We start from the raw sequence: 16,836 nt of genomic DNA, 5'->3' as shown, positions 1-16,836 counted from the left end.
GCTTTCCCATTTAAAAAAGTAACTCTGAAATATTAACCGAATTATCTATTAAAAAAGCAAATATATTTTTGGAAAGATATATTTTTATTGGAATTTTTGGTTTTTTTATTCCAATGGATACTCACACGATAATTGACAAACTTATCTGCATGGCCTTGTATGGCTTTTTGGCTGTGCCTTCTCTCTAAAATCGGTCTTCCATATTCCCCAGTATTTCTCAATCAGGCGGAACTTCGGGGTACGGGGCGGGTGGAACATCTTTCTCACCGCCTTCGAATTCTTTGAAAAGATGATCATTGAATTTCCAAGACCTTGTTGTAGCACTTTGACGATATTTGTCGGTCCTATGGGAAGCAGCCTGAACTTTGTACGTTATCTAATTATTCCTCCTCTTGATTTTATGGACCTATCTCCTATGCATTCTTATCTTTTTGCCAACTTGTCACTTGTCTTGAATCCCAGGCTTTCGGCCACTTCTTCTTGGCTTATGAGCAACAGTCTTGTGTTCCTTGAACCGAATTATAATCTTTCAGATGGTGGGGCGGCACACTTCTAGGTCAATTCCGCTATCTAAGCATAACTCTAATTTCGATTTTTGAAATGAGTGTCAACTTTTAATCTACGAATGCTCTCCATCCTTTTTCAATTACTCAGTCAACAATCAATATTTTTAACAAGACTTTCACCATAAGAAAGCTAAATTTAAAACGACAATGAAGAAAAAATGCAATACTTACTTAGATTAACTGCATGTCAAGGGAATGGGTAATATTTTCGTCTACACACTTTAAGCCTTTGTAATGCCCAAGGCATAATAACTTTTGTTTGTAAACATGTTTTTAAAATTGCCTATGTGAGTGAGCGAGATGACTAGATCGAGATTTCATTCACTCTCATTGAACTGTCAAAAACATGTTTACAAAATAAAAGTTATTGTGCGCTGGGCATTACAAATAGAGTGATGAGGGTTCCATTCTCCGTTTTCCCTAATGTTGGATCAGCTTTATGCCCAACGCATAAAAACCTATGTTTAGTAAACATGTTTTTGAGATTTTAATGAGAGTGAGTGAGATCTAGATCTAGTCATCTCGCTCACTCTCATAGAAATTTTGAAAACATGTTTACAAAACAAAAGTTATTATGCGCTGGTCATAACGCTCACGATATTTTCTTATTTGTTTATCTGTTGATCCAGAATAGTCAAAAATCGAGAAAAAAGCGTAAAATATTGCTTAAGAATTTATGATATTCACTTTGCAATATGCTCAACGCACAATAAAATTTGTTTTGTAAACATGTTTTTGACATTTTAGTAAGAGTGAGTGAGATCTCAATATAGTCATCTCGCTCACTCTCATATGTAATTTTGAAAACATGTTTATAAACAAAAATTATTATGCGCTGGGCAATACAATGCAAAAGTTTTGTGTTTCTCAGTTTTAATTTTCGTTATTCCTTTTCTAAAAGCGACATAAATCTCCTTCTAAATTAAATATGATCTTTATTTCATGCATAATATTCAAAAAATGTTCGAAATTTTATACTTATAATTTCATGTCGAACTTTTCAGACAACCCGTATATCAAAAGAACGTATTAGCAACACATTGGAAATTATTATTGTTTCTCACATCGTCGACTGAAGTGTCTAATAGCTCAATCGGATATTATACAAGCTGTTTATTGGTATTTTTGCAGAAAAGCCAATTTATTATATCCTTTCATCGTTTATATTTCAAAATAACGCTATATATACTGCGTTAATTCATTCATTTACATTTTAATGAAAATATTGCAAAATTGAATAATGTTCCTGTGTGGGGTGAAATTATTTGAAGAGCATATTTCAAAGATATTGCAATTTGGTCTAATGGAGAAAATGCAATAATTCAAAAAAGGAAATGGACGTGTAATGTGTAAAATTCCATGTGTGTTAATGGATGGTGTAAATTCTGAAATATTTTTTTGGGTGTTCTATATTGTGTCCTCCACAGGTAATATTTATAACAGAGTACATGTCCTCCGGGTCACTGAAACAGTTCCTAAAACGGACTAAGAGGAATGTTAAGAAACTACCACTGCAAGCGTGGAGACGGTGGTGTACACAAATATTATCAGCTCTAAGGTTCATCAAATTTCTATGTCATTGTACTTGGTTAGATTACTCAATACTTCTTTTTTTTCTCTCTTTTTTTTATTATTTCTTTAATAGTTATTTGCATTCCTGTTCGCCGCCAATTATACACGGCAACCTTACCTGTGATACAATATTTATTCAACACAATGGTCTAGTAAAGATTGGTAGTGTAGCTCCTGATGCCATTCACCATCATGTAAAGACATGCAGGGATAATATGAAGAATATGCACTTTATTGCACCAGAATATGGTGGTAGGTGATGATACTTATATTCTCTCTTTTTTTTTCTTATTCGTTACTCTTTAATATACATTTCTAAGTTTTATTAGTTTGAAATAATTGGGAAAGTCGGGATGATTTATTGAATGTTTTCAACTCAGTAGTAAAGTATTTTTTTGAATTTAAATCATTTACAGGGATATTCAGAACTTTTCAATATGAGATTTACAGCACTCACAGAAAGAAAAAACAATAACATCGCAAAAACTGAATGAGAAGCGTAGAAATTTACAAACGGGCCAATTCGCTTAATTAACTAATTTATTTAGCTGAATTAGCAATACTAATTCAGCTTGCCTATTAAAAGCATCAAAGAAATCTTCAATTAACTCTCTCAGCTGACATGCTAATTTTTTAGAAATAAACAAGGGTGACATGATAACTTATTTTCGATACTATCGATTGTCAATTTTGAATATTTTAAACGATAGCTGCACTTTCTGTAACTAATATAGATACTTATCAACAGTCACATTCTTTTAAAAATATCACAATGAATGGCCCAACAATGCGTAAAAAGTCTACATTAATTAAATCTAACAGATATAGATTTATCGATACTATCGATTCGATAGTATCGAAAAGTTATCATTCCACCCCAGACTTTTGAAGTGTGAAAGAAAAATAGATTTGTCTAGAAATTTTTATTGGTAATCGCAAGTGTGTAACGAAGAAGAAAAGGTAATGCCGACGCTCCTCACTTATGGCCTCTACACACTAGAGAAATTTATGTCCATATTGAAGTAAATTGCCTACGCTTCTATAGGAAAAACTGGCAAACATGGACATAAATTTCTCTAGTGTGTAGAGGCCATTAAACGATATTTAATTTTTTTTTTTAAATCACGGATGTTTAAAAATTGCATCCAAAGCGCCTTTACTGGGTTGAAAGGTCTCAAAAAGTTCAAAATCAATCAATTTAAATTAAAAATAGATTTATAATAAACTAAGAAAAAACGTTTCACAAAATTTAATAATTAAAAACTTGAAATATATTTTTGGGAAAACTTTAAGAAAGCTTTTGAAAAACTTTTTCAATTTTTTTAAGGAATCTATTTCCATATCTGATCCCAAAAATATTCCAAAACCATTTTTGCATTGGATTTTTGGCGAATTTTTGAAAAAAAATCTACAGAAAAACATTTTTTTTTTTCAGTCCGAAGAGCGTTTTGCATATTTTTTTGCTCAATTTTCCGGAATTTTCATAAAGGAAAAAATTTTTCTTTATCGGAATTTTTCGGACAGAGAAGGGTTTTAGAGAATTTTATATGGAAATGTTCTCATCTTTATTAAGGATTTGAGATTATCAAAATCGGGTAAAATCGATTTAGGGTGAATTTCAAACTGATAGGTTGTTCAAAACCTTTAAGACAATTTTCAAACAGAACTTACAGCATTTTTTTTTATTTTTCTGGAAAAGCTAATATTTATGCTTTAGAAGCTAATGAAAATCATCAAAATCGGATTAAAATAGGATTTATGCTGATTTTTCATGTAAAGTCTGAAACGTTTTTGGGTCTAAGGACTTTTATTTTCAGACATTATATTGGGACATCGCCATTTTCTCAAATGTAAGTTGGTCAGAACCATGAGAACGTTTTTATAGCCTTGCTTAAATCCATCAAAAACGGTGCTAAAATGGATCAAAGAAAAGAATTTGAAATTTTAAGATAAATGTGGAAATAGAATTTCGCCTCTTGACTAAGCTCCTGTAATTACTGTAAAATCCAATGAATGAGTAATCCACTAGCTGTTATTTGTCGATGGGAGAGACCTGAATTCCCCAATAAACAAAAATTGGCTACTTTTAAATTTCAGTTAGGTTAATCATGCTCAAATTTTTCACTATCATTATAAAAAATAACCTACATTAAGCAAATTGATATTGCTGAAAGAATCAGCTAAAGGAAAAAAAAATGTATTTGAAAATCCTCTCGGTGCCACGCCCACTTTCAAAACTTATTTTCTAGGAACTGTGACTCTAAGATTTTCATAGGGTCTAAGCCAATAAAAATTACAGTATATGTATTTTGTTTTAATTGTCAAAACTTTTTTAAGGGCCTGGCTTAGTGTTCAAGAACTGGCTAAGAATTCAGTGATAAAGCAATACGTTCTTTCAGATTATGGTAAGATCTGAAGCAATTTGATTTCTTCATAGAAGCATTGTATAACAATTCCAGGATTTCCTTTAATTAAGAGAAGTTCTTCATGGGGCGTAGCCTGTTTTTAATTTTGTGTGGTTTAGATACTACCTAAAAATTGTAATTGTAAGATTTTCGTAAGATTGAAGCGAAGAGGAATACCTTATAGAGGCATTGTTCTAAAATACCAATATTTGATTCAATTGAGAAAAGTTCGTAAAGGGGCGTGGCCTAATGTAAGAACCGCTTAGAATTCAGTTATAGAGCTAAACGTTCTGTCTGTCATATTTTTCTAAGATCTGTGGCAATACGAATTCTTCATATTAAGCGGTATATAAAAAATACAGTATTTGTTTGAATTATGACCAATTCTTAATAGGGCGTGGCATGTTTCTCAACGATGTAGAATTTAAAAACTGCCTGAAAAATGGAACTTTGAGACCTTCGAAAGTATTAAGGGAATATGAATTCTCTAAATAGAAGCATATTAGTATAAAAATTACAGTAAAGAATAGCGTGATTCAGAACATGATCCAAATGTAAACATTTTTAACTAAAACTTATCAATCAATTAGAATGGAAATTCGTTTTTCCCGAAACACAAAGAATGAGATCTAAATAGAAATTTAGTACTCTGTTTATTAAGGAAAATGTGTGTATTCCCAGCAGAAATTGTGAAGATTCCAATTGGATCAAGTTCTGAATTAGGTTATTCTACCCTATTTGATTTATTTATCATGAATTCTCAAAGGGGCGTGGTTTATTATTTAAGAACTCTTCTAGATGTAGGATATAATGGCTGATATAAATAGATGCTCCATACGTTTTTTTTGTAAAATCTAAGGCAATATAGAACCCTGCATAGAGGCATTTCGTGAGAAATACTGTATTTTCGTTATTTATCACAATTATTTAAAGGGGCGTGGCTTATTTTTTTAAGGGCATAGCATTCAGGAATCGTCAAAAAATGTGTAATTAGGGAAGAAGGCTCGTATATTTCCACAGTGCTCTTTTATTAAACTAATACATTCAGGAATATCTATTTTCACTTTATTCCTTATTCCTTTATTCTTTTGAGCAATGTCTTTTAGTGTTGCCAGATGAAATCGTGCTAGAAATCCTTCCCGAAAGGTTGACGTTGTGTTTTACTACAAATCAAGCGACTGCAGAAAAGACTTTTAGGATTATTACTGCTCGAACTCTACGGAAAGAACAGAATATTATAATCCCTCAATTTTTTTAGGGAACATTTCCACCTTCTATCCCCCTTCTACCCCTTCTACTTTTCTCAACAAAGCTTCACGTTTTAGACGATTTCTGAGAAATGTCGTCACGCTGTTTGTCCGTCTGTCCGTCCGGCTATCGCCAGCTCTAGAGGTCAAACGAATAGAGATAGCGACTTGGAACTTTCGGGGGACTCCCCTTCCCATCCAAAACCATGTTTTTTTGCGATTGCTCGAAAACGCTTCCTGCGATTTTTTCATTTTTGGTTATGTTTTAGAGATTACCCAAACGGATATTTAGCCATGTGTGAAAATTCTGTTGAATCATTCCTAATACCGATTTTTCAAGATCAAAAGTTAAAAAGACACTAGAGAGCGCATTTATCAAGCGAATGGGGTCATATTTGGGATCATTAGAAAGGTCTTGGAATTTCCGACAAAACTGAACCGATTCCAATCGGTTCTGAACCGGTAATGAACCGATTCATAACCGATAACTAATTTTTATTCGAAATTCAATTAAATTACTCCTAAGGTGTATTTTGGGAAATATTTTGAGTGATTTATAAATCGGTTCAAATCGGTTGTGAACCGGTAGTAAACGGGTTATGAACCGATAAGTACTTTTTGTTCGAAAATCAACTTTATAACTCTTAAAACTATTTTGTGGGACCTTTCGAGTGATTTACTAATCGGTTTAAATCGGTTAAGAACCGGTAAACGGTAAATGATGTGAAAGTACCTTTAAGAGGATCGAAAAGCCAGAAAATGGCGTCTCCATACAAAAACCCAAAATTAAAAGTGTATCAAGTCTTACAATTTTTGAGATATTTCCTTGAAAATTTAACTGAGGGTAGTTTTTTATATTATCTTTGAATTCCCTGTTTTAATTTTTTGAAAAACTGTTTTGCTTTCGTAATATAATTTTCCAAACATGCGTATACTCCTAAAACATGCCACAAAGAAGCTGCATTATTTCCTAGAATATGAAAGATAGAGAGGTATATTTTTTTTTAATTTTGTTCCTAAAGACATGCTCTACAAAATGCCTGTTTCACTTCTTTCACTTTTCATACAAATTTTCCAAGTATTTTTCAATTGAAAATTGTCCAAAAAATGACAGTTTTCATTGCATCTTTGTACCGAGAATATCATTTTTTCCGAATTAATAATTATTTTTGTACCAATCTACATTTCATTAGCTTTCAAATGGTACATTAGAATTGGAGAAACTCCTAATAGTTTTTTTGCAATTAAATTTTAAACAACATGCTCCAAATTGGAAATTTTCATGAGCTTTTGATAGCTTTCCGAGCTTCCGAGAAATTCTACTCAAAATTGTTCAGCAATTCGCCACAAGATTACGCGTCGCATTTTTCACCATGTCTTTCCTTTTCTCTCTGACCTTCAGCACGCCTGCAGTTTTTTGCGATCAGGCGGAGGAGAAAAAAGAATACAAAACAACAAAACTCATCCCCTGTGTGAGAAATCTTATGAATTTCAGCTGAGCGAATTTTTATGATTTTCACGATCAGTCTCGTTGTTTCAAAAAATTGTAGAAAATCGTAAAAATTATGAATCGTCAATCGTCATGGGCATTTCACAAAACCAGCTAATATCGGTGACTACATAATATGCCGATATAATTTTTCTCGGAGAAGAAAAAAGTCAGTGATAAGCCTAAATGAACTTATGCTATGTGTGATTCTTTCATTGCAAATTCGAATTGGGGGCAAAATCGAAGTCCAGTCCAGATGACCTGATGCTAGCTGAGATTCATTACAGGAAACCTCGAAATGCGTGCAACTCGAGGTCGTTGAAAATTGAAGAGTGCAAATTCGATTGTCAGAAATGCACAAAAATACATGTAAAACTTTAACGCCAAAATGGCTCAGAAACTATTCCGCAATCCGCGAGTAATACTGCGATCTTCAAAAATCCGCGAAAAAATCCACGGTCCGGGAAAATCCACAATAAATTCTGCCGGCTGCGTAAATCCGTCAGAAATTCTTCGGTCCGCAAAAGATTCCGCGATCCGCGAGAAATTTCGCGGTTCGCGAAAATTCGTAAACGATTCCGCGATCCGAGAAAATCCGGGAGCAACACCGCGATCCACGCAAATACACGAAAAATTCCGCGGCCCACTAAAATCCACGAACACACCGCGATCCGCGAAGTTACAAAATAAACCTAAAAGTAGCGAAAAAGCATAACATGATTTCGAGATTACAATAGAAAACCCGATTTTGAAATGGAACTTTTGTGAAGGAGAGAAAAAATGAGACATGCATGTTTTACGTATATCTTTGTCTCTAAAAATTGATAAAAAAAAATTAAATTTTCAAGTGACAAAATTTCTATTTTTATTTTCTTCATAGTCCAAAATTTCTATTTCTTCAAAGAATACGTGCATTTGACACATTTAAAAGATAGGGGGAAACAGGTTTATTTTTTGGCCTTTTTTGGTACGGGAAAGTACTCTCCTTTCGAATGTTCATGCCTTGGAATAATGGGAATTTTCTTTTATTTTTCGTAAGAGACTTTACACATTTCTATTAAATATTAGTTAGCTTATCATCAATATTTATGATTATGTGATGATTATTTATAAGTCTCTTAGGAAAAATAAAAGAAAAATCATGCTATTCGCAGGCATGAACGTTCGAAAGGACAGTTCTTTCCCCTAACCCTTACGATTCGAAATTTAAAAACTTTACAATCTTGGCAGGTCAAACTAATAAATAATTAACATGACCTTTATTTTTCCTCCATTCTTTCCAAAAATCATGTTCTTCTTGGGAATCTTTAAAAACGCATCCTGCGATTTTTTTATTTTTAAATATGTTTTAGAGGCCGACTCGGTGATAATTTCATATAAGAAAATACTGTTGAATCAAAGATTTTTAAGGTCAAAGGTTAAAAATGCTCTAGAGAGCGTATTTTTAAACCGAATAGAGTGACATTTGGTATAGTTCCAATGATTATGCAATTTCTTACAATTCTGAAAAGGGTATAATTTTTTGTGAATCCATATAATAAACCAGTTTGTACCCTCAAGGAGTAACAAAAAGATTTTCAATATTAGTAACTAATTTGTTCCGAAAGTTACCATCGCAGCAAGAATTACGTTAAATTTGTGGCATTTTTCAAGCTATAATATTTACGGTTTCACTTTTTTTTAATTCGAGATTGGCGAGATTTTTCCCCTCCAGCTACCAGCACTGACACCTTAACTATAGACCTTAACTGTTAGACGAAACGGACGAGATCTTTTAAATTGCATTAATTTGTTCCCGATAATTGGAACAAAATGTCTATATTTTGGTTCCGACTTTTAGCAACAAATTTGTACTTTTTAAGAGAGGCAAAAGGATTCCCCATATTAGTAACGATTTTTGTTCCAAAAATTAAATCGTCCACGGACACCGAAAATTTTTGAAACGAATATGTTACAAATGTAGGGATAGTATTTTTATAAAAAAAATCTACAAATTTGTTCCTGACAGTGGGAACAAAACAGTAGAGCGCAACAAAATTCTATTCCAACTCACAGATCAAATTTGTATAAAACGAAATCTACTGAAATTTGTACGTATTCCACCGTATCGAAACGGTTCTAAAAGAAAACTTTTACACAATTGTCACTATTCTTAACAAAACCGTAAAGAAAAAAAAATATTGGAACGAATAAATATCTTTTCTAGGTACATATTTGTTCTGTAACAAATTGTTCTAAAGAAAATTTTTACCAATATTTTGGTCAGTGTCCAAAAGTTTTTACTGTGATTGTGCAATTTGCTAACAATACTACAATTGGACTTCAGATTAAAATTAGTTATAGTTTTATAACTGGTTTATTATATGGATTCATAAAAAATTATACCCTTTTCAGAATTGTAAAAAATTGCATGACCTTTGGAACTATACCAAATGTCACCCTATTCGGTTTAAAAATACGCTCTCTATAGAGCATTTTTAACCTGTGACCTTGAAAAATCTTTGATTCAACAGTATTTTCTTATATGAAATTATCACCGAGTCGGCCTCTAAAACATATTTAAAAATAAAAAAATCGCAGGATGCGTTTTTAAAGATTCCCAAGAAGAACATGATTTTTGGAAAGAATGGAGGAAAAATAAAGGTCATGTTAATTATTTATTAGTTTGACTTTCCCGTACCAAAAAAAGGCCAAAAAACAAACCTGTTTCCCCCTATCTTTCAAATGTGTCAAATGCACGTGTCCTTTTTGAAGAAATAGAAATTTTGGACTATGAAGAAAATAAAAATAGAAATTTTGTCACTTGAAAATTTAATTTTTTTTTATCAATTTTTAGAGACAAAGATATACGTAAAACATGCATGTCTCATTTTTTCTTTCCTTCACAAAATCTCATAATGCATCGCAAGGCTAAAAATCTGCCTTTGGGTTTTCAACCTTTTCAATGAGTTTTTTGTGTGCTCTGGGTCTGGGGAGCGCTTCGGAGAAAAATAGACAGACGATGAGCGTGAACAAAAAACAGTAGAAAAAACGAGACAGCTGATGGCGGGTGATGACTCTTTTCACCACCAGGGGACATCACGGATGCTTTGAGTAGCTCCGCGAGAGCTTGAATCTGGAGCTTTTTTTTCCTTGACGATCCTCTTAAGGGAGATAGCATCTAAGGCCGGCTTCAGACCTAAGGTTTAGTCCAGTTCCCAATTGTCTCGAAATTCGAAATAGCAACCAATATTATTGGTTTTTCAAAATTTAATGGATCACTTGCCCATGTTGACCAATCTTAAGTGATAATTTTCCAAAAAATCTTGATTGATAAGAAATTTTAGAAGTTAAGCCATATGGCTAAGCCTTAGGTCTGAAGCCCGTATAAGTCACGAGTTCGAGCATTTCGCAAAGTCAGGGAATCTTTGCCACCTCTTTTTTATATTTTACTTTTTATAAATGAATTTTTAATAGATAACCTACATGGTGTACTTCGATAAGTCTGAAAATTTTATTGATAAAGGCATAGTGGAAAATCTCTCGTGACTCTTTCCAAAAAGTCCTCCAGTTGTAGGCAAATAAAGTGATTGTTTCTTGAAAAGAAAATCCCTGAAGCGATTCTAAAATCTAAATTTTTTAAAGTTGTTGTGAGGGAAACGTTATAGATGTTTTCAATGGAAGAAACACTTGTTGATACCATTGATATGAATAAGTAATTTAGCAAGTACACTGAATATCCCTGTGAATTGAGAAATATAAAGTGTTGGAGAATGGAGTGGCGCCGTGTCTAAATTGCACAAGAATCTAAAATGCATAAGTGATTCACATGGAAGTGAATAATTTCTCTCGGAATGAAAATTATCTATAAACAAATACACAAATAAATATGATTCTATTGAAATGGGAATATTATTGGAGTCACGATGCGAAAATTGTTAATTCTATTTTCTAATAAAATTGATTCAGTCATACTTCAATTGATTCATAGAATTTTACAATCAGATTCTTACACTTGATATTTTTTTCCTTAGCACTTTCTGTCTTATTAAATTGTGAATATGATGAGAATTGTGTGATAGGAATTTTATTTTTTTTTTTTTAATGCGAATATTTGTGGCTTTGGTGATGAGCTAAATAACATACTGTTCTGTTCCTTTGTAGCTGCCCTGACACCTGCCATAGATATTTATTCATTTGGTATGTGTGCATTGGAAATGGCCGGCTTGGAAATACAAGGCAACGGCGATTCCGGAACACTAGTCACTGAGGAAATGATTACACGAACAATTGAAAGCCTCGATGATGCTCAACAAAAGGACTTCATCCTAAAGTGCCTGAATAAAGACCCCGCCGAACGAGATAGTGCTAGGGAATTATTATTTCATCCACTTTTGTTTGAAGTTCATTCGCTTAAATTATTAGCGGCGCATTGTCTAGTTGATACAGCACGTTAGTATTTTTTTTCTTCAATATCTTCTTATTTATTTATTTATTCTTCCTTCATTCCTTTTTTGTCGATCAATCGCTCCCCTCCTTTTTAATTCAATTCTTCGACAAAAATGTCGCTCGATTGGAGAAAAATGTCACAATTGTATGGCATTTTTTGTTGTGCATCACCTTCCGCAATCAACCTTTTAGTAATTCTTTAATTTTCACTTGATTTCCTTCAAATTGCAAAGGAATCAATTGCAATGGGGGATTGAGGTGAAAATTCTAAGATTTTCACATCAGTTGATCGAACACCATCATTGGGACGTGACGTTGATTTGGCGTTGGATTTTTCTCCGAATTGAGAGGCGAAGAAAGCATTTTTCAAATTTGGATTTTGAGTTTCTTTCCCTGCCAAATAGATCGTCTATCCCTTGATCAACAATTTCACCCCTATTTTTTCCCATTTTCAAAGCTGTGGGTTATCAATATATTTATTTTTTTTTACAGAGAAAACCTTGTAATATTTATAATTAATTTTTAATTTTGCATTTTTTCAGCCAATTTCTCAGAAACGATAATTGACGAAGCAATGCAAAGAGTGTATAAGCCCGATATTATTCTTGCGGATATTCCTCGAGCTAATGATCCCGTTGAAGTGAGATTAGCTGATGTGCCATCAGCTGAGAAGCTCGAAAAATTCGTGGAAGATGTGAGGTATGACATTTTTAATTATTCTTTTACTAAAAACTTTCCTTCTGAGAATTATTTTTTAACGGCTCCTAAATTGCTAGAAGTTCTTCTAAAACTAACCTTAAAATAATCAAATTAAAATACTACTGATATTTAAAAAAAAAAAAAAAATAATGAATTGGAATTAAATGAATAAAATGGAATAAATGAAATTGAATTTGAATAAATGAAAATATATTTTTTTATAAATCTGGCACATCTTTTAGATCAGGAAAATTTCATGTAATCGAAATCCACATCCCTTTCTTACTTACAATAAGAAAAAACCTAAAAAGTTAGAACAACTCTATGACAGAGTTGAATTAACTCGAAGAATATCGATGTAATTGTTACTCTTTTTCGTTGTAAATTTTAGTAAATAGAGTTGAAACAAATTTTCGTGCGAGTTGAATTAATTTGTCGGATATCGATGTAATTATTACTCTTTTTCGATGTAAAATTTCATCTCGACTGAAGTATATGCTTAGGGTCTCTACACATTGGGAGCAACTTTCGTCAAAAATTGCATTTTTGACAGAATTTTGACTTTTGCACCTACAGCACTGCAGACAATTTCCTTCAAAAAAGCAATTTTTGACGAAAATTGCTCCCAATGTGTAGAGGCCTTTAAGTGTTTTCGTTTTAAGAATATACTTCAGTTAAGAAGACTTTCGTGTGACAAACTTCATAAGGAACATCAACTAGAAATATGCCTAACGGTGTTTCATGAAGACATGTGCGTGCATAATACGTGATATTTCGTTCGGAACATAGGGAACTTGAGGTCAAGAAAATATTAATAAAGAAAATTATAAAATTAAAAAAAACATAAAATTGCAAAACATATTCATTTTAAGATTTGAAAGAGTTATTTGAACTCTAAAAACGATTTTTTAACTATTGAAACGAGTTATTTTAACTCTTAAAACGAGTTGTTTTCAGTCTTAAAAAGAGTTATTTACGCTCTTTTATCATGTAAATTTTAGGAAAAAATTTAAAACAACTCTTCCGAATATTACATATAAATAGACAATCAACTCTAAAATATAGTTAATCGAAAATCATAACGAAAGAGAGTTAATTGAACATCAATTCGAGTAAATTTTACTCGATTATTTTTCTGATTGTAAAAACTTAGCGTCTATCTCACTCTCTCGGACTCTTCTTCTTCTTTTTAACATCATTAGAAATTCAATTTAGTTCAATCTAATTTTGAGACCGAAAGAGTGGGGCAAATCTATCCAAATCTTTTGAGAAAGAAAGGGACGCGAATTTTGATTTCATGAAATTATAGCGAGCTAAAAGGTGTGCCAGAGGCATTAGCATTTGGCATTAAGAAACAAAAATATTAAATTTAGTTCGTGAATTAACCTTACAATTTTTCATTTAAGGATAACAATTTTGAAATTAAAAACAAAATTTATGGGGTCCGAGAAAAGATTTTGAGATTAATTTTCAATTTTCTACTTTTTAGTCATTTAAATTTTTTATTTAAATATAACATTTTTGAAATCAAAAAACATTTTTTGCGGGCAGAGATAACGGGATTTGGGATTAGTAATTTAATGCTTCTAGTACACATTTTAGATCAGGAAAATTTCGTGAGGTCAAAATTCGATTCACTTTCACACACGCTTTATATGCCTATCTCATTCTTACGCACTCTTCTTCTTCTTCTTTTAAACGTCACACCATATTAAATTCAGATCGATCGAATTTGCAGTGGTATAAAGTATGAGATAGATAAATGCAAAGCGCGTAAGAAAGAAAGGAATTTTGATTTCACGAAATTTTCTTAATCTAAAAGGTGTGCCGGAGTAATAAAAATAAAAATCGTAGGTCCAATCTGAACATTTTTGAGACCCTATTTGGAACAATAATGCAAAGTATTCTGCGTTTTAAAGCAAATTTTATGGGATCAAGGGCAAAATACTTACGATCAAAAAGAAAATTTGTTAAAAGAATATAAAAAAGGGAAAATTTAAATATTCGGAATCTAACAAAAATTCAGGAATAATGACAAAACATCTGAGATTCAAAAAATTTAATATGAAATTTTTTTAGTTAAAAAAAACTTCTGGGACAAAGAAAACTCATTTAAGATTAAAAATAATCAATTTTAGGATTCAGCATTGAGCTTTGTAAAAATTGTTGCTTTAAATTTTATTTTATTCTAAGTAACAGAATTATTTTTATTATTTTAAGATTAACCCATTCCTTACCATGGTATTATACATCATACGCAAATTGAGTAAATTTAGGTGATTTATTCCTGGGCAATTCTTATACGAATTGCTGTTGGGAATGAATTTTTAATAACTTTAGTCCTTCAATTACTTGTGAAAAATAGTCCAACAGAGATGGGAATACATTTTGTTGTTCTTTTCTCGCTTCCCGGAAAGTCCTGCAAAGTTTTTGCTAAAAATGGTAGACGGAAAAAGCGACATATCATCGAATTTGTTAAAATTGGCCTTCATCTTCTTCCCTGATTTAAATTCTGATTCCCAACTTGTTTTCTTGGATAGTTACTCTACTTAAATCAATAGAGTTTGTAATGAATTAATGCACAGAATTTAAATTGAGCGACCGTTAAGACGCATGTTTGGCCACGGCTCCCCGCGCCCCCATGATAGATAAAAATTTTTCTTTAAAAAGAAATCATCTATTAATCTGTAGGAATATAATTCCAAAATATAAACATTCTATCTCAAGTATTTCTAGTAGGGGTAACCGGGGCAGAATTAGCCACGTATAGCATTAGATAGTAAGGTATTAGAGTTTTCCTTAGGAAGAATATTAAGCAAACTGCTATCCTTTCAGAGTAATTAACTCCCTGCCTATTCGTTTAAATATTTACCAGTTTAATTGAAACATATTTTTCATTATAGGCAAATAAAAATATAATTTGCTTTGAAAGAAAAGTTTCATTTTTTGATGGATTTTTGGAACAAAGTGCCTCCATATTATGGCCTCTACACACTAGAGAAAAATATGTCAATATTTCACAGTTTTTTTTACACAAGCGTAGGGAATTTGCTGCAATATGGACATAAGTTTTTCTAGTGTGTAGAGGACATTAAGAGCTCTACACATGGAAAGCAAGTTTCCGCAAAAGTTGCTTTTCTGAAAGAAATTACTTGCAGTGCTGTAAGTGGAAACGTCAATATTCTGTCAAATTTTTGGCGAAATTTGCTAACAATGTATAGAAGTCTTTAGATTCATTTTACTTCAAAAATTTTTGACAGTGTTTGCAAATTTTCAAGTATTTTACATTTCAATTGTTTTTTTTTATAAAAATTTCTTGTCTTGAGCACTACTTTAAATTGTTCTTTAACAATTTTTCTCAACTTTTGGCACAATTTTGATACTGACTAGTTAATACTAATAAAGGAAGACTCCCAGCAGAATCCAAGACAAAGAAAATATATCAAAATTGTGCCAAAAGTTGAGAAAAATTGTTAAAGGACAGTGTAAAGTAGTGCCCCTATTCCCTTTCATGCCCTTTTGCGATACTGACCAAAATGAATGAATTTCAGAGGAAAAATTTGCAAGATTTGTCCATTAATGAAGGCTTGGAGACCGAGCCGAAAGGTCTGGAAATAGTTAATGTATTTCCTTGAGTGATTGTTAGTTTCCCGACGACTTCCGGAATCCCCTATGTTGATTGCATTTCACGTCGGTTTATTCCCACAGTGAGAAAATTGTTTTTGAAAATTCTATGGTACAATTTTCAGTGAATTTTCGGGGGAAAAACTTCCAAAAAATGTGAAGGAAAAGTATTATTTTTTACATTATTCGGGAATTTTTTTTAAATAGTCTAGAATTGTGTAGATTTCATTCAAAAATTCTATCAAAAATGATTTTGATTGTTTTGTTCGTTTTGTTGTTATTTATTTTTGAAGCAAAATTTTTGATGAAAAATACTTGTGAGAGAAAAATCAATATTTTTGTCAAAAATTCCTATCAATTTGTAGAAAATGTCTTCAATAAGACTTTCAAGCCCGTTTTTGACAGAATTTTCTCATAATAATACAGAGACGCTTAATGATTACAATAAATAATTGCATTTTCCTTTATCTTGAAGAAACATGTGAGTAAGATTTTTTTTTTTAAGTTTATTTTGTGAATAGTTTCATGAATATTTTCAGAAAATATTAAGCTTTTTGATTCGACTTCTTACAGGCTTCTGTAAAATCTTATAAATCGAAATTTCAAGTTGGCAAGTTGTTTTTAGCTAGAAAAATCTCTTTGCTGATTCAGAAGAGTCAGAAAAGGCGAACTGGAATAGGAATACAGATTTTTGCTATTTTTGATTTCTGGAAAGAAAACTCTTTAAAAAAAATTAAAAATTGGGCAACGGATTTTATGAATGGTCGCTTTGGTGATCAAAATTGATACTGTAAGAATATTTTTAA

General features: G+C 32.0%; 1 protein-coding gene across 4 annotated transcripts in view; it reads left to right on the top strand.

The window, feature by feature from the left end:
* Positions 1–16,836, top strand: part of LOC129798635 (nuclear receptor-binding protein) — a 97,243-nt gene that overhangs the window by 59,443 nt on the left and 20,964 nt on the right. For all 4 annotated transcript variants that reach the window (XM_055841885.1, XM_055841887.1, XM_055841888.1 and 1 more), the window contains exons 4-7: positions 1,994–2,124; positions 2,212–2,390; positions 11,423–11,710; positions 12,250–12,406. In XM_055841885.1, coding sequence (XP_055697860.1) covers positions 1,994–2,124; positions 2,212–2,390; positions 11,423–11,710; positions 12,250–12,406 — 755 coding nt within the window. The remainder of the gene's footprint in view (positions 1–1,993; positions 2,125–2,211; positions 2,391–11,422; positions 11,711–12,249; positions 12,407–16,836) is intronic.

This window comes from Phlebotomus papatasi, chromosome 1 (assembly GCF_024763615.1).
Source record: "Phlebotomus papatasi isolate M1 chromosome 1, Ppap_2.1, whole genome shotgun sequence".
Taxonomy (NCBI): domain Eukaryota; kingdom Metazoa; phylum Arthropoda; class Insecta; order Diptera; family Psychodidae; genus Phlebotomus; species Phlebotomus papatasi.
This window is presented reverse-complemented; position numbering and strand designations above follow the sequence as displayed.